General features: G+C 41.9%; 1 protein-coding gene across 1 annotated transcript in view; it reads right to left on the reverse strand.

Moving 5' to 3' along the window:
* The window catches only part of RORC (RAR related orphan receptor C), a 327,095-nt gene that overhangs the window by 179,059 nt on the left and 123,852 nt on the right, over positions 1 to 24,184 (reverse strand). The window contains exon 2 of the mRNA XM_078671266.1: positions 15,420 to 15,505. Within this exon, the coding sequence (XP_078527392.1) occupies positions 15,420 to 15,505 (86 nt within the window). The remainder of the gene's footprint in view (positions 1 to 15,419; positions 15,506 to 24,184) is intronic.

A 24,184-nucleotide genomic window follows, 5' to 3' on the forward strand; every position in this document is an offset into this window, starting at 1 on the left:
CAGATGGTCTCCCTATCAGGCAGGATGCTGACATGGATCATCTTCAGATTTAAGGCAATTGGCCTATGAAGGAACAGACATATCAATGAGTACCAGGGAGTTGGGTAACAATAAGCATCTGTTATTCAGCGCCAAGATACCCTACTGGGTGAACATGTGCTTTACAAATACACATGGTAGGTTATGTTTATGTTATCAACCTGCTGGAGTTGAGGGTGGTGCACCTAGCCCTGAAGGCCTTCTTTCTATCCTTCAAGAAGGACTCCCTGCTTGTCTAGACAACACAACAACCATGCACTTTCTGAACAAGGAGAGTGGTACGAGAACCAGAGCCTTGTCCCAATCTGGGAATGGCTAATTGCCACAGAGCTCTGGGTTACTGAAGTACATCTTCCAGGGATCCAAAATGCTCAAGTGGACTTATTGCAAAAAACACAGTCGATGGACAGGCTTGGTAGTTCGGGCTGGACTGTTCCCATGAGGCACAGGGTCAAGGCTGATTTGCATATAGCCATTGTCTGACCTAGGGTGGTGTGGAGTGCAAAAAAACGATAGATTTAGGCCCAGATCTTTGTACTGGGTTGAATGTAAGACATTGTTCTACATTCTGTCCATCAACTGTGGTTTTTGCAATTTTCACCCCGAATGGGCTGGGTACGCTCAGACGTGAGTCCCAGGCTCTTCACATCACTGGAGTCAAGCTATCCAGGCTGAAGAAGGCTGATAGCCAGAAACCGGTCCTTGGATGCTTGATTCCGGTCTAGGAAAGACATGGCTTGGTAGTTTGGGATGGACTGTTCCCATGAGTCACAGGGTCAGAGCTGATTTGCATATAGCCAGTGTCTAACCCAGGGTGGAGTGGAGTGCAAAAAAACGATGGATTTAGGCCCAGATCTTTGTACTGGGGTGAATGTAAGACATTGTTCTACATTCTGTCCATCAACTGTGGTTTTTGCAATTTTCACCCCGAATGGGCTGGGTACGCTCAGACGTGAGTCCCAGGCTCTCCACATCACTGGAGTCAAGCTATCCAGGCTGAAGAAGGCTGATAGCCAGAAACCGGTCCTTGGATGCTTGATTCCGGTCTAGGAAAGACATGGCTTGGCAGTTCGGTCTGGACTGTTCCCATGAGGCACAGGGTCAAGACTGATTTGCATATAGCCATTGTCTGACCTAGGGTGGTGTGGAGTACAAAAAAACGATGGATTTAGGCCCAGATCTTTGTACTGGGGTGAATGTAAGACATTGTTCTACATTCTGTCCATCAACTGTGGTTTTTGCAAGTGGACTTATTGAGCAAAACTATCCAAGAGAACGATAAATGGATTATAAACATTTTTGTTTTGTGAGACATATTCGGCAGTTGGGGTTTCCCACAATTAGACCTCTTTCCAAATGAAGAAAACAAAAAATGCCCAACTTTGCCTCAGAGTTCTACCAGCTAGGCACAATGAGGAATTCACAGTGGATCAATTGGTCAGTCAAATTTCTTCACACCTTTGCTCTCAATTCCATTACCAGCAGTAATCCTCAAGCTGTCTTACTCGATGGTCAGAATGAGTCTTATTGCACCAGAGTGTCCTCGCCATAGTGGTTAACAGACCTTCTCCATTTATCAGAACGGCCACACAGAAGGCTTGTGTGCAGCCCGGACCTTCTGCACAAGTTTTGGACTAGATTCTGCAACCTACCTTCCGTCCTAGAACTTGACAGTCTGGCTCCTGAACTCATACAATATTCCCACTTGAATGTTCCTCAGGTGCATGGATATATTCAAAGAAGCTAGAAGGGCATCTGCAAGAGCATCTGGTGTGCTCAGAACAATTTTAACCCTACCACCTGCCATGAAGATGCAGTGTTTCTATGTCTTCTAAAGGGCAAAGCATCACTTTTCCTCTATTAAAGCCCACCGTGCAACAGTGGCTGTATACAGAAAACGTCCTTCACCAACTTCCTTTTTTCAATATCCCTTCAAATAAGGATTCCTGGAGGGTGTTAAAATGTTGCCCTCTATTAGGAGACCATTTCCTCAAGGAGAATTTAGCATTCTTCTTTGAGCGTTCATGAGCCCTCCCTTTGAGCCTATTCACAAGTCTTCCATACAGCACCTTTTCTGGAACACCGCATTTCTAGTTGGGATAAGGTGCTTGCAGGGTTAGTGAGATACAGTCTCTATGTGTCCATGAACCTTGCACAATATTTCATAGTAAGAGGATAGTAATGAGAACTCACCCTAAACTCTGCGCTAAGTTGGTTTCAGACATTTAAATCAACCAAAATAATACTTTGTCAACATTTTTTCAGACTTCCCTTTCTCAGGGAGAGATGTCCCTCCATTCACTTGACGTGGGAATAATTTGAAAGTTGTATCTAAATAAGACTAAAGACTTAAGAAAGTCCAAACAGGTATTTGTCAACTATATTGCATTACGGACAGGGTTTGCTACATTTAACATGTCATCTTTCTTTCTAGTGACATTTCCAGATTTTATGCACGTAACAGTTTATAGTAAATTAATGGAAATCGCAATTCAACCTTCATAAGCTGCTAAACTTGTCATCTGTGTTACATGTACTTCCCGGCCTTTCCGAAGTTTGGCTAAGAGGTAATTCAAAATGCAACTTTTGAAGAAGTGCTCCAAAATCCCACACGTGGGCAGGACAATTCGGACAGGACTATTCAGTGGTTATGATTTCAATGGATATTCCCCTGAAGAAAAATCAGGATTACCGACAAGGAATAATTCCTTATTATGAGACCTACTTCACAACTTATGTAAATGTCAATATGTTTCTGCCCTTCATAATGTGAATACATCACCAGGCTGTCATCTGGATAAATATGACACTACCCTAACTTGTGCCTTACCCAATTAGACATATGTATGTGCTGTAAGAAAAAAAAGGGTGACCTATTTGTGAGTTTTGTCTTATTGTCTGAAAAGTATCCTACAACTTGGTTAACATTGAGTCACAGCTGATTTGAGGATGGAGACCTAAGCTTTCCCTGTGCTATACTTACAGGCTCTGATTCCTGGGCCTCGCCTACTCCGTACACCTAAAACCACCCTCCCAGTCTCTTCTTTTCCACTATGACATCTCCTAGCACCAGTTGTTGCTTGTAAAGAGGCATCTTTATGATCAAGTATACCACCTAGTGTGGATGTGGGTTTGCATGTTTTTATTTAAGAGTTTCTAAAAGCCTAATGTGTCTACATGAATCATCAGACTCTGAAAGAGCAACATAAGTGAATCACCAAGATAAAGAAATAATCATTCTTTGCACAATAGAGCCTGTTAGTCTGTCTTGGATATACAGATTTATGAACAGGGAGGTAGTACTGCCTATGACGCCTTAAACTTCTCCCTCTTCACCTTGTATTTAGATAAGCTCCCATTCAGTACAGGCTGAACATGGACCTGTATGAAGGGTGTGGTAGCATAATATATTGTGACTTAAGACTGCATCATTGCATTGGCATTATTATGAGAGAATCTACATTCAATTGGACGATATTTCTGTAAACCACATTTAGGACACAATATTTATGTCAGACAATATTTAAGTTAAACAATATTCAGACATACAACCGTTTCAATAAAGTGGCTAATATGGTAGTGGGTCATAAGATATCCTCTTATTTTGTTCAAGAGACTTTTTCTGTGGGGTTCTCAGAAAATTGCTTTGTTGGCCTTTTTCTGAGATAAGAGAAGAGAGAGTGTGGTGAACGGTGTGGCTAGCTGCATGGTGTTTCCTTTCTGTGTCTTCCTGTTACTAAAAAACACAAGCTATCAAGCTATTAATGTTTGTTTGCTCAGCGGTTCAACTAGCTGTTGTTCTGGAAATCCATGCTGCCCTGCCTTGTGTCCATAAGGCCCTAGAGCCAGTCTCTGAGGTCAAGCACGTACTCCAAAGTGCATCACTTTGTTACAAAGGTATAACTGCTCTCTCTGTCCAAGGTACAAGTGATCGACAGTGGTTCTAGAGAAATTGTGATACCCTTGATGTAAAAGCATCAATCTTTCTCATCATAGTGCAGCAGTGCCCTTGTACTGTGTCTTTCAACCTCAATGCCTATTTAGTGTACTGGTGCAGGAACTTGTTAATACCACCATCGTGGGTGGACTGTTTGTTACTTAGAAGGCAGTCCACGTTTTGTGACAGGTTAATCGAAACTGGTTAACATTTAGAACCAGTAACTGAATTCAAAATCATTGTTATGCAAAATGAGAAATCCATTGCCCCTTTGAGTTGGTGCAAAAACAACAGTTGATGGACAGAATGCAGAACAATGTCATTCTGTCACCCCAGTACAGAGATCTGGGCCTAAATCCATCGTTTTTTGCTCACCACACCACCCCAATTCAGACATGGCCATATGCAAATCAGCCTTGACCCTGTGCCTCATGGGAACAGTCCAGCCCGAACTGCCAAGCCATATCTTCCCTGGACTGGAATCAAGCATCTTGGACCGGTTTCTGGCTATCAGCCATCTTCAGCCAGGATAGCTTGACTCCAGTGGCGTGGAGAGCACGGGACTCACGTTTGAGCATACACGTACCACTCGGGGTGACAAATGCAAAAACAACAGTTGATGGACAGAATGCAGAACAATGTCATACATTCACCCCAGTACAGAGATCTGGGCCTAAATCCATCGTTTTTTTGCACTCCACACCACCCCAGTTCAGACACGGCCATATGCAAATCAGCCGTGACCCTGTGCCTCATGGGAACAGACCAGCCTGAACTGCCATGCCATGTCTTCCCTGGACCGAAATCAAGCATCCTAGACCGGTTTCTGGCTATCAGCCGTCTTCAGCCAGGAAAGGTTGACTCCCGTGGCGTGGAGAGCACCCCCTTTTACCCCTTTGAGTTTGTGGCAACATGAGCATCTTCTCTTTGATGTATAAGAGTGAGATTATGTTGTCACTGTTTCCCTGGTTCTGCTCATAGACCATGGAGTTGGGCATTGTGAATCCCTCCCAATGAATAACATTTGCTATGTACCCGGAAGAGAACGAAGACTTCTGGTTTTCTTTGATGATCATTATTGCATTTGCAATATATGTTCTTGTGTGTATGAAATAACAATTCTCTTATAAAAAGCACTAATGTGATCACCAGTAAGCATTATTCAAGTGTCCAATGTAGTCTGAGTGACTAAACCTACATCACCTCGTCGAATAAGCCTTAAACTGCTCTACATCTCTTTTGTGAGAGACTCAAGTAGTAAAATACAACAGTTGGGTATTCAGTTTGACCTTCAAAAGTGCTGCTGACCATAGGTCACCAATAGTAAATAAATCCAGTTATTGCAAATGGGGGGCCAGTAACCTCTAACTGCACTGTGACTCCTACAACCAGGATCTCAGACTATCTGATGCTGTTGTTTCATTGCCTGCTCCGCTGTATGGTAATAAACATGTAGTGTTTTTGAGAAGCTTTTTTTCACATCCTTCCCTGGCTTGGATTTTTTTAGGTCTCTTGGTTCTGTCTTTTTGGTGTTCAATGTTTTGGACCGCACCCTTTACTTTGCAATCAAGTGTAATGCTGGAGCCTACCATGCCACCTGTCTCCTGCACAGCAAAATCTTTGCTGGCTGTTAAAGAAAAAGTTTCTACCTTTGGGGAATTGTGACCTTCTTGAGTGATGGTGAGTGCCCTCCTAATATAGTGCAGCAAAGTGCCTCTATCTTTCTCTCCTGAAAATATCTTGCCCTTTGTCCTTTGACTACATAGAAAGAGAACATCTAGACAGTAAGGTATCATTTTCAAAGTTGTTTTTTCTAAAGTCAGTGGATCTTGCTTTCTCTGGCCTTTTTTTGCCCCGCTGACCAAGTACTCCTACAACTAATTTTAGGTATGTTGTTGACTGAATAGAAATGTAGGAGAGCCTTTTGCGGAGCTCATTTTCTTTTCAACAGTTTGAACATCTTTGTGACAGGTCGTATTCTCTGGCAGATGTTTTGGGGAGAACAGATTTTATAGTATCAACCCGCAAAAAGTAAAAAGAGTCAAATCTGGCAAGACATTTCTAAAACGTCACACAGCATAACTGTTAAAGAAGCTCACTATAGGGTGGTTATGGATTTATACTTGAATCCTAGAAAACGTATTAAATTGTATCCATAATCCTGTGCATTATGTTGTAGAGGAATGTGGTCTGCTGGTGGATTTTAGGCGTATATAAAGGGACAGCCTTTACGTAAAACCCTAATGAAAAGTAATTGATGCAGCAGTGAAGGAACGGTGGGTTACCCTATACCTACAGGCATTACTTTTGTTCAATTGTGCCTCCAATCCCCCTTACTAGATCAACAAAAAAGAGAAACTACCTGGGGGCTTGAAAAAACTAACATGGTTGCTTTCCTGAACACGAAAGACACCTCCCCACCAATTGCAATCTTGTAACTTAAACTGTGTAAAATATTGGTACAGTAAAGATTATCTAGAGCCCTGTCAAATATCTATGAATCCTTCGAGGGACTACTGAGCCCATTGCCAACTTTTTGTCTTAAGGACTTCTGAAGTTGTTATATTCTGTGCATCTGAAATATTGAAAGAAAATATATGAATGATTCCAAGTGATATATAAGATGTGATGCGTACGTACTGAGGAAAAATGCATTCCCTATAACCTATATGTATGAAACTTCCATTGAGATTGACCATTACCCCTTTACCTCGAATCGTAAGACGTGTATTAATAATAGACATGTCTAAGAAAAGGGAAGCGAACCGTTGTACTATCCTTTCCCTAATTTTGTTATTATTCAGTACCTTATTTGGAACAGGTGGATGATTTCCTAAATTCCTCAGGGGAATTACAGTATTATCCTTAATTCCTGACAATTTGCTGGCCTTTATTTTTTTATCCAAGACAGTGTACCATAATGGCATATGGTCCTCTGTGGCGTTACACTATTGTTCGGTAAAGATTATAATCAGAACAAGCCTAAATAGAACAAGTCTAATAGAAGAGATCAACAATAGTTGTTAGTTAAAAGGCTTATGTACACTACACAATATTACCAGTAGTGCAGCTAAAACTTGGGGACATATTATCAAGAACTTAATATGTCCTTGTGAATTCCCATAGCAGCGCAGGTTCTGGTGTTAACCTGGACTGCTATGAGAATTCACAAGGGCATATTATCAAGTCCATTATCGACGTTTTAGCGTCAGTTTCCTGCCACTAAAGCGGCGATAATTTTATCGCAGTTCTTGCTAATATGCCCCTTAGTGTATAATTCCTGAAGCAGTGCTAACAAAATACCTAAATCCATTCTCCCTGCTCATAGCAGCGAGAGTTCTTTCGAGCATAACTTCTGATCGAGAGAGTTGAAAAAGAGTCCACTGTCCAACGGCATATATATCTTAGTAAGAGATCCCTAAATTATTTCAGTATTTATATAGGCATATTAGTATAGAAATCATAAAATATCAGGAACTGGAAATGTAAATGTCTAGTTATGTTCTTCATGATCCTCACTTTCTAATGCCAACACAAGATTTAAATGCATAGTAAAAGCCCGACAGAATCTCCTGATTCCAAGCTCAGTTACAATATGTTGGTGGAGCAGCCCACAGAGACTCTTTAGTATTTCTGTTCCGCATAACGCTAATAAAAGGGCACCTTATTTTGTGTTGCGTATCGTCCTCTTGTCTTTACAAGGAACTGCATGATGAAATGGAGTTTGATATTGATCCTCTCTGTTCCTAACTCTGATAAATACTTTAGTTCACACATTTCCTTCATATAGCTTTGATCACAGAAAATGTGTTGATATATAATTGGGAATAGTATTTTTAAATGAACGATGTCTGTTTTCAGACCTGTGTACCTCCTTTGTGTTTCTAGACGGATTTTCTGTATATATGTTCTCATAGATTGTGGGCCTGAAGCAGCTGACCTCCTTCCGATCATTCATATCATCCGTATTTGAGAAATAATTGGACTAAATTAGTGATGTATTGTACATGTTTTTTTTTCAACATCTGTTTATTAGAGAAACCAAACCTGGCAGCAAGACAGACAACAATAAGTACATCCTGGGCAAATATGGCATTACAAATTTTACTTGTGAGCGTCTATTAGAAATCGTACAAAATCCTTATATCAAGGCGAAGTCTGTTACATACTCATGCATTACAGTATGTATTTTCCCCGTTCCTCCCACACATAGCTGATTAACCAACAATTAAACACCTCTGTATAGTACCTAGCTTCCCCACATCTTATCCCACTTCTTTGGGCACCCCCTTCCATGGTACACCACCTTCTCAGCATTACAGCACCAGTCCAGATCCTCCTGCCATTTCAGAACGCTCGGTGGTTGGCTCACGCGTTTAGCTACTATGCTAGCTATCATCAGCCATATTTTAGAATATTTCGGCCATTTTATCTCGCCTGTCGCACAAAGGATATGCCACTCTGCTTCACATGGAACTTCTTGTTCGGTGACATCCGACATGACCTGTATGGCGTCCTTCCAAAATCTTTGTATCGCAGAACAGGAACACATGATATGAAAGAACGTACCCGACTCCCCACATCCCCGTGCACATCGGTCGGAATCCCTGCACCCAATCCGGTGCAATAGCACCGTAGAGGTGTATGATCTGTGTAGAATGCACAATTGTATGAAATGAAATCTCGCTCTTAACGCCACCTCCCTTGGACTCTGTATCGCCTCTGTCCAGTCGTCATCTTCCAACGTCTCTACATCTCTTGTCCAGGCCTCCCTAAGAGCCAACAAGTGGTCTGGGGAGTTGTTCATTATCTTTTTGTATATCAATAAAACAGCTTTCTCAGGCATGGGGTCCATGAGTAGTCTATCTCAAGAGGAGCATATTCTGCAATTTGGTCCCCATCTATTACATGCTTCTGTAGTGCATGACGTAGCTGCAGATACCGTAAGAATTCCTTATCTGACATCTGATACTCTATTTTTAGATCCTCAAACCTTATCAGTCCACCCCCTCTCCAGACATCTCTCAGGAGCTCAATCCCTATGGTTTGCCAGTGCTGAAAGCCTTTTAGTTGACCCACTTCCTTTAGGTGTTTACTGACCCATAGTGGCGTTCGTTCAGATATCTTATCCTTCCAACCCAGAAATGTAGTAGCATCCCTCCAAATCTGTACCATCACCTTGGTATGTGTGGGTAGCCCGTCAATCACTCAATGCCCATATAATGCCGCTAGGTAGCCGCTCTCTCCCATACCTTGCCGATTCATTCTGTAAGCAGATTTCTTTCTTCCCGGAACACCCACTCATTTATGGTCATCAATTGCGCTGCCCAATAATACTTTTTAATGTGGCGAATTGCCAACCCACCTTCGTAGACACTGTGCTGCAACTTGTGCAGCGCTATTCTGGCCTGACCGCCGTCCCACAAGAGTAGCCTCAGCTCAGAATCTATCTGTTTAAAAAAACTAGGTGGTATTTTACATAGGGTGTTCTGCAGAATACACGAACCGCGGCAGCTCCATCATTTTAAATAAGGCGGCACGTCCCATTACAGAGTATTGTACATAATTGCTTTCAGTCATCGTCAACTGTCAAATGTCATAACAACTCTGCCATACATTGAAATTCAACCTGCTGGACGAGTTCTAATTGGTGTCAGACCTGCGCACAGCACAGAGACAGCCATCCTACACGTTTTTGATGATGCGCTCAAAATACTCTGCCAGAACTATTTGTGCCCAGTGATCCTCCTTGACCTGTCCTTAGCTTTCGACACAGCCGCTCACAATAGGCTCTTGGAGTTTCTGGAACACAGAACGGGAATGTCTGCTATGCTGATTCACCACTTTCCTCAACATTTGGTCACAAACAATCAAAATGGGAAACTTACTTTCTGAACCATCCCTTGTCACACATGGGATATTACAAGGATCCACCCTATCTCCCACTCTGTTCAACCTTTGTATGGAGCAACCGACAGACAACGTCAAACAAGAAAACATATTTTTCACATGCACGCATATGACACTCAGTTTTACCTAAAGATTTCCTCTCCAGAAGACATAATGAGACTAAATGACTCACTTCTGATAACTCAATTCTGACTATCACAGAACCACCTCAAATTGAATGCCCTGAAAACAGAATTCCTACTCATATCCCCACCACACAGCACACAACCAGCTGAAGTATGGATTACCACTTTTGGGCCCACAATTGCATGACGCTATCATCGAGTCTACAAAGTCCATCGGGATAACGGTGCATAAGAACCTCAGCATGCAAGCACATTTCAGTGCAGCCACAAGAGGAGCTTTTATCGAAATGAATATCTTCGGGAAGGTAAAACCATGTACAGATACCACCTCCAGGTTTCAAGGTCGTAGTATAGTCCCTAGTCATCACCAGATAAGAATATGGGAGTGCAATTTTAACTCCTGAAAGCAAGAATGGCACCACTTAAGGCGACTAGTTAAGCAGCAGCAAGGCTAATTGCAGGTTTGAGACGTTTCAATTACATCACTCCATTTCTTAAATCTCTCCACTGTCTCCCTTTCGAAGACAAGATCCAGCAGAAGATAGTCTGCTTGATACATAAAGCCCTAGACAATAAGACACCTGTATATCTGGCACAGAAGCTCACAATATCAGAAGACAACTGCTCCCTTAGAAGTGTTCTCTCCTTCCTTTTAGAACCACCAAGGTTCAGAAAAATGACCTATGACAATACCTTCTCAGGGTCGGCCCATAGAATTTGGAACTCTCTTACTCCTGAAACACCTGCAAACCCTCAACCTCAGCCTTCAAGAAATACATCAAAAGGACCTCATTTAACAGATTCCTTTAATGAGATCTTCATTTCAGGATCAGGCCTGATTGTTCGGACAACAAAGACTCTAGAAGGTCTGAATAGAGGATGCCCTTGCGCCATATGCATGCCGCTATAGCTACGCGAGTTGTCCTCCATCCAAGGTGGTATGGGACAGTGAACAGTTAGCTTTTCCTTTGATTATAACTTATGGGTTGTTATTTGTTTTTTCAAATAATTTTTTATTAGGATCCAAACATTGTATTATATAAATATATATTCGAGGTAATATTCATCATAAACTCAGCATACGAGTAGTAAATATAGATATAAATACACATTTCATATTATATTATAACTTAGTCGATGCACAGGATATACCAAATTACAATAAACAGCTATCAACAGGACGCAAAGAGAATACGTACCATAAATGCAGATTGAAAAATAGCTTGTAAAGTGCATACAAACTAAATGAGGGAGAAGAGCCCAAATAATTTAATCAAACTCTTCAAGCTAACCCTACTTCTTCAGGCAGGAAATGTTGTCCACAGAGTTTTTCAAATGTCTTCCCTCCCCCAGTTCATATTGCATATAACTGTTCGCTAATTCTAATTCACCTCATTTTCTGTAGCCAGTCCTTCATTGCGGGGAGAACTGAGTTTGCCATTTTTTGAGTAAGAGAGATCGATCTACGGCTGTTGCTGTATATACTCATTTTACCCATTCATCGGGCAGTCCCAGCGCCAGATCGTACCCCAAAACTCTTAGCCAAGTGGCTGAGCCAATATTGACCCACCCTTCCCTTTCATAGTACTGAAATATTTCAACCCAGAATCCCTGAATGGATGAGCAATGAGCAATTTCACACATACAAATGGCAGGAGATTGGCCCATACATTGAAAACAGTTGCCTGGAAGACTGGGATTAATGTGTGTTAAAAAAGCCGGGTTCTATAAAGGAGCCTTTTAGAACCATAAAACATTCAAAGCCAATTAGCCCCTTTTAACACACTAAAATTCAGGCTATTAACTTTTTTCCACATCTTATTGGTCATTTCCAGGCCTTCCCATATATTTATAGCTTTTTTGGGTCAGGTCAGTGCCTTTAATAGCTGAGAGCATTCTTTTCCATTCCCCTGGCTTTTCCAGTGCCCCATTCTCATTTAGAGCAAAGACCGCCTCTCTGCTACTGAGGATCTGCCTAGATAAGACAATATTTTATTGAGTCTTCTAAATCAGCCTAGGAGCAGAAAGTCATCCTGTATACGCTGTCGGACTTCTGCTACGTTTTGCCATCTATCAACCAACGTGAAATCCGAAATTTTCCTATCTCTCACTTTTCCCCACTTTTTGGTGATTTCGGATGCAAGGGTCACCCCAGGTTCCAGGGATGTCGCCGCATGAATCAGGAGAATGGAATATCTCCTGTAAAGATCCCCACGCTTTCGAAAGAACCACTTCAAGCGCTTATAGTGAACTCTTTTGGGTAACTTAACAGACTTTAACACATCCAGAATCTGAAACTCTTTAAAAATCAACTGCATAATATTTTTTTTAAAAACCTGTCTGAAGCTTTCAATTAAACCTAGAAAAGTATTGTACAATATAGGCAAAGTAGTAATCTTTAAGATTAGGGAGGACCAACCCTCCATCCTTCTGGTATAAAGTGCTTAATGCAATTCTGGCTGATTTTTTTGCAAGATAAATGATAATAACATGGGGACTTATTTATGAAGGTCTTGCGCCGCCGGTGCGTCTCTTTTAAAATGGGAAAAAGTGGCGCACCGGTGGCGCAAGGCCTTCATAAATGAGGCCCCTGGACTCTACAGATTTAAAAAAGGCGGAGGATAAAACAAGAAATTGAATAATGAAAGGACCGACATTTTAATCAGGGAGACTCTCCAGAGAGTGGTCAACAGGAGAGAGTTACATCTAGAAAATAGATTTTGAACTTTTAAATGGAGGGGAGCAAAATTAAGAGCGTACAGATTCTCGATCTTAGAAGAGAAACTTATGCCTAGATAACGCTTCGGATGTGAATTGACACATACAACCATATTCGAGTGCAAACCATCAGAGTTACAACCACACAATGTTAATCTCTTTCTTATTAATTTTATACCCTCCCAGCTCCTCATATTTAGCAAAAAGCTCAAAAACCTTTCCTTGGGTCTCCTTCCTACTAGCCAAAATTAAAATGATATCGTCGGCATATAATTTGATCTAATCCATCTGTGGCAGAGGAGGATGGATATTATTATTTCCTCGAATCACTCTAGCTAGTGGCTCAATGAAGAAGGCTACCTTGTGCCGCGCAGCACCTTTATTTACTCTACTTCTACTGAGTTGATGATAAAACGGGCTTCGGCTCTACAGTACATGTTATATATAAGCCCAGTGATACGGGATGGAATACCAAATCTGATCAGAATATTAAATAAGGTTTCCCAGACCACAAGGTCAAAAGCTTTTTCTGCATCTAGTAGAAACACCTGAGCTAGTATGTCATTAACTGCAAAATAATCCAACGGTTCCACCAGATAGTGCGTATTTGTCCCCAACTGCTGGCCTGCTATGAAACCGTTCTGATATGTATGGATCAATCCGAAAGCTATTGAGTTAAATCTCTTGGTAAGCAGCTTTATAATGATTTTATAATCTGTATTTAGTAATGTGATAGGACGATAGGATTTGGATCCTCAGCATCCTTGCCGTTCTTCATGAAACGTAGAACATTCCCTTTTAAAAAAGACGGCAGTATAACGCCCCCTTGTAGCATATTAGCAAGTGTTAAAAGATAATCAGTCGGAACATCTGAAAAAAGGTTTTTTATTTCACACGGAAATACATCCGGGCCCAAGCTTTGCTGTTCAGAATATTCTTGATAACCTCTATCAACTCCTCTTTAGATAAGGGTCAAGACATATCAACCTCTTCTTCTGTAGTAAATGTTGGAATGTTGCAGTCTGTAAAAATCTGCTCAGGGAGACTAGGTCAATCGTCTGATTTTGTATATCAGTTTATAATGCTTTAACATAATTTCTCTCATCGTCTCTGGTTCCCTACTCGTAATTCCTGAGGTTGGGCAGTTCAAGGCTTTTATCCTGTTCTTGGCTGCTTGTTCACGTGCCTCCTAGGCTAGAAATTTCCCATGAAGTTTCTTTCCTCATAAACCTTTTGAGAATGGGACCGGCACAGCGCGGCACACTGTGCATAATGCGCCTCGCTCATTGCCTGTCTAGCAATGACGAGTGATTTTTTATTAGCCCTGAGTGAATTCTTTAAAATTCTGACATAGGTCTGCTGTACATTTTGTTCTAAAATCTGTTATAGTTTTTAGCTTTTAAGCTATTTTCTATATCCTTGCTTAGTTATGACTCTCCCTCTAATGAATGCCTTAATGGCATCCCACACAATGCACAGTGGCATGATCTTATCAATAATCATCAAAAATTACCAATGCTTATTATTTTACTATGCTAAGCGTGCTCTGTCTGTTTTGCATTATTGCACCAGAGAACGCGGACTTCTTACAAAGTAGGACAGGTGTGAGCAGCCGCGGCCCGTGCAGGTAAGAGTGGTGTGGCCTGCTTTTGGGTATTTTTTAGGAGGAGGGGGCTTCAGGGCTGGATGGATGTTCAAAAGTGCCTGGTATGCACTTCTGCACACGAGGCCCCACCCCCTTCAAGGCCACGCCCCTCCTCGCACGGTGAGATTGTTCTTCAAGTTGGCAGGTATGTATCCTCATATTGCACACATCTTTCAAGAGCAATGAATGTAGTGTTGCACCTTGCGTTAGTACATTGAATGGACACTGGTTTGTCCGAAGGCCCACTGTATGTTGAAATCTACAACCAACAGATAACTGCACTTGTATAATTCTCAATGTGCCACTCAATGCTTCTAGGTGCATTTTACATTTTTATAACAGAACTGCTATGTAATTTCGAGGCAAATATAGCGGTCAGTTTATAATGATCTGAGCCAGTCCCTCGCCCCCGGTGTGAACTTGTCGACCTAGAGCTACAAATACATCTTTGCAGCTTTCTGATTAAGGCACTGATGACCTCCACCTAAAAGAGTGGTGTCGATGGGTTTAAGAGCATTTTGCCTAACCTCTCACTGAAGAAACATTAATGGAAAAGTTAAGGGATGAGTCATGCACGATTTCATTCAAGTGCAATATAATGGACCCTTTCCTTTATACAAACATGACATGGATAGAAAAAATATGCAACATCTTTTATTAACTTTCAAAGCGCCTTTCAGTAACCAGGGCTTTATTGAAAGAGAATAAGATAATCAGTATAATCAAAAGTCAATTGAGGAGAGCGTATAAACATTTACTTGTCCATAATTTGATAATAATCCTTCACTGTCTGACCACATAACTGTATATAGAACTAACCACTCAGTACCAACAGTCTTCATGATTTATTTCATTAGTATTATCAGTATACATTTTTTAAAGATGTTTGCGTGTTGGTCTGAAAGCTCAAGCCATGATACACCTGTTCGGTACACATGTTGGTCAAATAAAGCCTCAACATAATCTATTTTATCCTAAAATAATACTCAATTGAAACACAACTGTATTCATTCTTTCTCAAAGCAATGTGTGTGCTTGGACCTACCTTGCATCCCTCGCAGGTGATCACTCCATAGTGGATCCCTGAAGATTTGTCCCCACAGATCTTACAAGGGATAACCTCAATTTGCGCTGAAAAAAGAGAATGGGCAAGTTGAAGCTATATGTGTTACCAAGGGAGTATCTAGCAGCTCTCCCTTATCTCTAGTAACTGTCAAAAGTAATTTTCTTTTTATAGTGGCGTAGCAGTGATATGTAAAAAAGCAAAGCAAACACTCAAAGTGACGCTGACCTCATTCAAGCTGCAGAGCTATTAAAACAGCGGGATCCTCGTTAGCAATGACACTTTTGTGGTTTCTTATTTCGAATTATAACAACATTTATTTTCACAATACCAGACTGCACATTAAAACCAGTTATCATTCATGTGTTATCTTATAAATAAACATATTCAAATTGACTTAACATTTTATCCTGGTGTTTTTCATATCTTGTACATATTCTTATAACAATCATTACTTTCACAAGTGCACATTAATAATAGAAGACAGTTGATGTAGCGTTTTGGTAGATTCTCTGGTCTAACCCACCTTCTTCAGGACTTAATATATTGCACATGCATACAAGGATCCCAATATTATTCACACTTGTGAGCTTACAAGTAGGCTATCGATATCCCGCCCCCCCACCAATCACCAGTAACCATGGACACAATCTCTGCATGGTTGATCTCTTTTTCCAGAGACGTATTCTTCTGGGTGGCGGGCTATTTATCATTTATCAGGAGTTTCAATTTCAGCTCCATGTTATCAGATAGGTGTCTCTGTATGTATGGCTACCTCTCCGCTCTAATTTATTGAAAAAGAGTTGAAACTGTTTCTTTCTAGGTGTCTATTAAAATCACATCCATATCACCAATCTATTGTTAGAACAATAAGAACAGCTCAGGGTCCCATTTGCTTTGGTCTCGGTTTTTGTGCTGGTGAGGCAGTCAATATACTGCAAGGATAAGTGCTACGTCTCCTAAGGTGCCAGAATCGTCAGAAGATCACAGGATGAGCGCGGAAGCAATAAACCGTCACTGTCTCTAGTTGGCGTCTTTGGTAAAAATATAATGACTACCTCCCAGCATACCTCTAGATGTGCATGGACCTGTGTCTGCGGTTGCAGGAGACTCATCCTTGTCCTCCCACCGTGCAAAGTCAAGGTGTCCATATTTGTCTTACACAGGCTAAAGCCGGCATTTATAGGAGGCTACTTCATTTGCTTCCACCGCTCCATGCTTAACCATACGGTCTTGTTCACTATTCTTGCACTCACTGGTCAACTCCTGTGAGTATGTAACTCTTTTACTGTCACTTTGGTGCGCACGCGATTGAGTTGCACCTTCCGCATTCCTACTCAGTCGGTATCCTTACAATATGGATTGCCAATCACACATTTCCTTAATGATCCCAGCCACAACTAGGCACAAGGCGTCCCCAAGGAAGACTCCTCCGCTAAGGTGGAGGAGTGTCACCCCACTGCTCTCACAGCAGTGGAAAATGGAAAAATAAAATCATAATAACAATGGTATTATCATTTTATTTTTCATTGCTGCGGGGGTGGGTTAGGGAGGGGCGGGGCTGGGCGGGTGGCACAGGAAGGATGAGTGGTTCATGCACTTAAGTGCGCATGACGGTTTGCCTGGCCTTCTTGGGCCGGCCAAACTGTCATGCGCACTTTGCAAGTTCGCCACCCTTGTGTAATCCACAGCTTGGGTGGAGAACATGCACAGGCTCACAGTCCCAGTCTCAGCACCGAACCACAGCACTCAGACCAATCACAACCCTGCATTGCAGGGTTGTGATTTGCTTAGGGGAGCCTGTGTGCTTCCTGCTTCTTCCAGACTCAGTGGCAAAAAAAGAAGGGGAGAGTTGACGAGGAGAGACGTCAGAAGAAGTAAGTGTATTTTTAAAAATATTTTTCAACCTGCCACCCCCGTTCCGTACCAGCCGCCACTGGGCATCCCTCTTATAAACTCACCCTGATCAGACCCCCAATACTGTTAAAAAGGTAGAAATGGCGTCGACGATATTAATGACAGACTTGTTGAGAATTCAAGATACGTTCCAGATACAGGAATGCTTTTTCCCTGCAACTTTGGAGAAAAAAATGGGGTTCTTTATAAACACACAATTGCTATCATTTTACTTGTCTCTACTATTTTCTCTTTGTTGTGTTTTTTTTCTCTCGCTGGAGACACACTCCACACTTCCCTGAGCGATTACAACTTCTAACAACCTATGTTGTATCTTGTATCTGTTCAAAGGACAAATACTGAGTTGGCCATAATGCATGAATAAGCGTTTACTGCATGCAGTGACTTGACTTCATCACTGTACAGCTTATCATTGCTCAAATGCGATCCATGGGAACCACTGTTTTGTAAGATAACTGTCTAAGCGAAGCAGAAATATGCTTACAGTAGCAAAACTAAACACAGCAGCTGGTGTTAATCTTGAGTTGGTGTAGCAATACGCCTATCATTGTTTGAAAGTTCCAGCATGGCCACCACGTTTATAACCAACGTGTTGGCCATCTTTGAATGGTAAAATATTGATACATTATGGACAACAGCATTATACCTCCAGGAGATGTGCAACGCAGTGGCCGGAAAGGGTGGCTCTGGAGCGCAGGCTCAAGTTTCCATCCTGGGTGCCCGCAGCAGCTCAGCTCAGCATCATGTGACTGTGGGCAATAGCTCACTTAATCGCCCGACGCCTCTCCAGCACCTAGATACTCTTAGAGGTGATACATTTGAGCTTTGCAAATGTGGAATTATTATAATGATCGCCCGGTTTAGAGGAAGCAGCTATGTGGGATGAGGTGCACTACAAATGTTTTGAGCTGTGAGCAAGCGGCCATTAGTGCTGCCTACGGTGCTCTAATATCCTCTTAGGAAAAATTACATTAAAAAGACGAGAATCAAAGAAATGAAGGGAGAACTATAAAACAGGGACATTGAAAACTAAAGAACTGGCCAAGCACTACTGACTGTGTTGCACACTCATTTTCAGTGTGGTGTGCACATGAGATGGCTGATGTGGACTGAACCATTGCCCTATGCGGTATGCTGTCATGGATGGAAGCAGAGTGTAAGTGATACTCAGACAGACCAATGGTTGAAGAGGGCCCTCCGAGTATACATAACAATATATATATTTATGTAGATTGATTCATGTATTATTATTTTGTTTCTACAAGATTGTGACAAACATCTAAACCTGTTAGGCCTTCCAAAGAGATTCTAGCAAGAATTATTAGAGTGCATAGCAATCAATTAATAAGCTTTATTTGATCATTTCAAAAAATCATAAAAGCATATCATCATTAACTGTATTTAAAATTCAAAGAAAAAAACAGATTAACATGATAAAACTAGTCTAAAAAATATATACAACTGTTTAAAACATTAGAGACAGCCTACTATGCAGGGCAAATTTAAGACATTTTTAAATGAATGCACAACCCTTGGTGGAACAGAGCATCTGTAAATATAATAATTCAGAGATACAACTGGTCAAAACGGTACTCCGGAGAATTAGGGGGTTAAAATCTTTTGGTATAATATTTTCGAACAAATACTTAGGGGGCCTTTATGATGGTGGGTGGACCGCCACCGCCCGACCTGCGGTGGCAATCCGCCCGCCATAACTCCCCGCCCGCCTGCCATTTACCCCCCACCATGGCTAGGGTGCCGCGGCGGATGGAAAGTTAGTCTGCCGCTTTTCCGCTGGTCGGCAATCCGCACGATTGCAGGTTGGGCGGAAAAGGCCCTCAATATGGTGGCGGTGCCGTGCAGGCACCGCCATCCATATTATGATGCTGGCAGTGGGTATGCCTTCCCATGGCGGAGACTCTGCCTTAGAAAGGCATACGGTAAATCCCGTTGCGGGCCCCCGGGTGTTTGGCTGCACTCATTGCCATGCACAAGGTGGCAGGCACTGCGCTGTGCCTGTCACGTTGTGCATGGCAATGCACAACACGCCACTTTAACATTGCGGCAGGTGCTGCTTACAGCACCGCCCGCCGCAATGATAAAGATGCTGGATGTGACCGCAAGAGTGGCGGCTGCATCCTAATTGGCCTTGCGGGACCGCCAGACCTCTGGTGGTCGGTCCCGTTTTCAGATACGTGGCGGCGGGCAAAGTCCGCCCGCCATCGTAATGAGGCCCTAAGTGTGTAAGGATTTGCGGAGAGTCCTCATCATAGGGACAGGCTTAGGACTGCAGATGAATCAAACTGGCCCTGTGGCATGTAATGGTTCCAAACGTAAATCTAGTCAGGGGCAACTTGTGCCATGTGCTGGTCACCATGTTGAGGTGCAGCTCCAACCCTTTCAATGTTTGATTCAATATATAATATTTATTCCATCGTTTCCTAAGTTCAACCGACTCTTTCCCCTTGACTGGGATACATGAAATATATTTTAAGTCAGTGTTTATCCGTCTTTATTGTTTGCTTCCTGGAAAATCACCACCCAGAGACATGTACTCACTGTCAGAAGATTTCCAAAAGGACTCTCAAGAACAGAGAAAGAAAATCTGGCTGCATGGCCTCCAAGAGAGAAGACGAGGTACAGCAGCTGGGTCATCTAAAGGCAGAGTGTAAATGATGCTCAGACAGACCAATGGTAGAAGAGGGCTGGCCCTAAGGCCCTCCATCTATACATAATGATATTTATTATGTATATTGATTCATGTATAATTCTTTTTTTTATTACAAGAATGTGACAGACAGCTAAGCCTGCCAGGCCTTCCAAAGAGATTCTAGCAAGAATTATTAGAGTGCATCGCAAACAATCAATACATTTTATTTGTTAATTAAAAAATTCATAAAAGCATGTCATCATTAACAGTATATAAAATACCTAGAAATACAAGCCTAGATTAAGATGAAAAAATTGTCAAAATAGTCTAAAATATATAAACACCACTGTTTAAAACATATATCATGGTTATATATACAACTGTTTAAAACTTGGAGCGAGCCCTCTTCTCGCTCCTAGGACTCAATGGAGACACTCCCGATCAACATTGAGAAGCATGATGTTGAGGACAGAAAAAATACCAGTTTGTTCGCGTCGACAGGTACACCCTCGAGACATCAGTCAATGTCAAACCATCTTTGACATTGGTTGTCGAAGCACGCTTCGACGTCAAGGTCACCATCAATAGACAATTGACTCCTGCCATTGAAACATATTTTGATGCTAAAAACTTGATGCCAAAAGGCAAACATTCAACGTGGAGGCATACAACACAGTCTTTACCAGCAACTTCAAAATCAGCCACTCAGTTTAGACATCGCTCTACATCAAGAGCTAGATCCCAATCAACCTCGATTATATCAACATGCTGGCTTCAGAGTTTACAACACAGGAGTGTGCTGCATGCATCGGACTAAGAATACTCTCCCACTTGTTCACCAACGTTGGTCATACATGAAATTCAGATCCCAAGTACCCTATCTCCCAGGAGATCAAAATCAGCTAATTTTCCCCAAGGCACACCATCTGTGCCACAAATGCCTCCTACTAATCCTGCAGGGCCCTTGAGAAGTCCACAACTCATGACTTCTCCACAGAGGTTTAAGATTCTAAGACATCCCCATTCCATATCTAGATCTAGGAGAACATTAAAAACCAGATTGACATCCAAGCGCTCTAGAAGATCAAGCAAGAGGCCAGGATCTCTGCACAGAACTAGGATCTCCATCTTCGAAAACTACTACTTGCTCATCTTTAAGAGATTATTCACCTGCTCTGACAGATACACCTCCATTAAATGTTTTTCCAGTAGATGATCTTCTCACCATTAACGATGCTTTTAAGAAGAGGGTCAGCAAAATTAAAGAGCCAGTGATTCCAGTATTTCTCATGTCTGCATGAGTGAAGCCTTCTTAAAAAATATAGGCCACCTGACCAGGACCCGTGTTCCAAAGAGCAGACCCTCCTCCAGATTCAGTTATCACAGCCGCAGCAAAAATGTTTCACACTGTTGCTCCTGAACAGGAATACAGTTTAATCAGGGTCTTCCAGTACAGACATTGATCACAGACGCATCTCTTTGATAATGGGGAGCTCATGTGGGACACTTGCAAATCCAAAGGGTATGGTCGGACAAAGAAAAGTCCTATCATATCAGTCTTCTAGAATAGAGAGCTGTTTATCTGGCTCTGAGGTCTTTTATTCCATCAATAAACACAAACTCCTTTCTTGTTCAGTCAGACAATACAACAGTGCATTATTTGAAGAAGCAGGGAGGAACTCACTCAGTTCATCTGTCTCTCGAAGCTCAAACCATACAGAAATGGTTAATAGCCAGGAATTTAACTATAGCAGCTATCCACCTACCAGATGTACAGAACATAGAAGCAGGTTTACTAAGCAGAGTATTTCAAGAAAACCACAACACCGTATTACGTGCTGAGGTCTTGCAAAACGTTTTTCAAGACTGGGGCTATACATAGATTGATTAGTTTGCAGACGCAAACACCAGAAAATGCCAAGACTCCACATCCAGATACTACCAACCAGGGTCAAAAGGAAATGCGCTTTTGATAGACTGGTGAGGGAAATTTCTCTAAGCATTTCATGCAATCCCTCTCATACTAGTCCCACTTAGACGACAAACGCAAAAAGAACAAATGATAGAAGCAAGTGCACATTTATTTTCTATCCCCATGTTTTGTTCGGATGGATCCTCAACCCTTGTCTACTACTAATTTGTGAAATTCAAGTCAACAAAATACCTGCCCAGAGGCTTTAGCACAGATAAATTCAATCAATCCTTAAAAACCCTTTGCTTTTAACACATTCTTTTCACTATATGTTTGACTACCTACTTTGTCATAATGTTTCAGAAGAAACAGATCAAACTGTGGAATGGGCATAACTTTTCACCCTGAACGAATAAGGCTATAGATCTGGCTTGACACCATAACCAACACTGCCCTATATGAGCACACAAAATCAGCCAACCGTCATTGTACCAAGACTGGAACACGACTGCCCTAGTTCCATCTGTGCTGTTGCTAGAGAAAAACAAACACCCTTAATTATCTACTTATGTAAGACACTTTAACGGCATTACAGAGCCATGTGTGTGTGTCTGTTGTGCCCCTGACAGTTCAAGCCATAGCACACTTAAGATTGATAGTTTATGCATGATAGTGAGCGTTTTCTAGTCAGCCATTCTGCTGCTGGCTCAGATGGCTGGATAAGCAAAATAATCACAGCTGTGTGGAAGGAAAGCACTAGCTCTGAAAGGCTCACAACTTCCACCCAATAAAATCATGTACTTCTCTCCACCAACATGCAAGCTGAGCCAAACACCCCTCTGCTGTCTCCTCAAAAATAGTTTTTAGATTGATCACAAAAGGTCTGGTAGCAGTTGTGAAGTCAAGCCAGACCTAAAATGGAACTTCTGATTCTTTAATTCTAAGAACCATAACAACATGTTGATAAAATGTGTTCCTTAGGCCATTTTGGGGGAAATGCAGATAAAGCTAGTGGGTCTAGTTTAAATTTTAAGTATTTCATTTATTGAGGCTCTATAATATCTAGGTTGGACACATAGGAGAATTTATGTAGAAGATCAATGTACTATTGAAACCCAAGAAGACCTCTATCAGTCCACCCTGAGGGTCTTCAAGAAGCCATTTGTTAGTGGCATGTTCCAATAGGCAGTCTTTAAAAGTTGTGTAGAACAGTGTTGACTAAACTGTAAGATGCGAGCTACTAGTGGGTCGTGAGCCAATTTTTTGGTAGTTCGAGACAGTCAAAGCAATACAAATGCCATTAAACTCTTTATTTAAGGTGTCACATTTGCTGCACTTTAAAAACAGAGGTCAAATATTAGGCTTTCTCTTCTGACAGATTGCTGGTTACAAACTCCTCTCACTTTGCAGTAAGGGAAAGCAAAGTGAATTGTGTGACAAACTTGCTGGGGTACAGAGTGTGAAGAGAAAGGCTGTAGGATGTCATGTTTCATAACACACAACAAAATGTAAATACCTGTACAAGAACTGTACATATTCAGCAGTTAAGAAAGCAAACATTAATCACATTTTGTGTATTTCTGAAGTGTGATAGAAGCAAACATATTAATATGATCAATACAAATCAAGACACTTTATTTGGTGATGCAGAAATAATATTCACTGAAACCCAATTTCGCTACACTCTAGGCACTGCACTCTACTCACCATCATTGCATTCTCCATCCATGAACTCAAGGCCACTCTTGTCTTCTCTGCACCAATGCACTCTACGCCACTCTTCTCTGCAGACCTCTGGTCTACGACACAGCTCTCTGTGCCGCTCTACTCAGCATCATTCTATGCCATTGCACTCTATTCTACTGCACTCTAGGCCACTCTACTCTGCATCACTCTATGCCACTCCACTCTAGGCTACTGAAATCTAAGCCACTGCACTTTAGGCCACTCTATCCTGCACCACTCCAATCTACGTCCCTGCACTCTACGCCAATGCACTCTATGCCAGTCCACTCTGACACTATGCCACTATGAACTTCTGTGCCCCGCAACAACACTCTATGCAACAGCATTCCACGCCACAAACTTTTAGCCATGCTGAACAGTAGCCAAACGTGTGTACAACATTGCTAAAACACTTTGGCAATGCCAATAGTTCTCGCATAGGTGAGACCTACTGGCTTTGCCAGTGCTTGCTAAAAGAATGGAATTGTTCGCCACACCATAATGCGTGCGGAAATAAGGGCACCCTTCGCCGCAGCATTTGAA

The sequence above is a fragment of the Lissotriton helveticus genome, chromosome 12 (genome assembly GCF_964261635.1).
Source record: "Lissotriton helveticus chromosome 12, aLisHel1.1, whole genome shotgun sequence".
In the NCBI taxonomy this organism is placed as follows: Eukaryota; Metazoa; Chordata; class Amphibia; order Caudata; family Salamandridae; genus Lissotriton; species Lissotriton helveticus.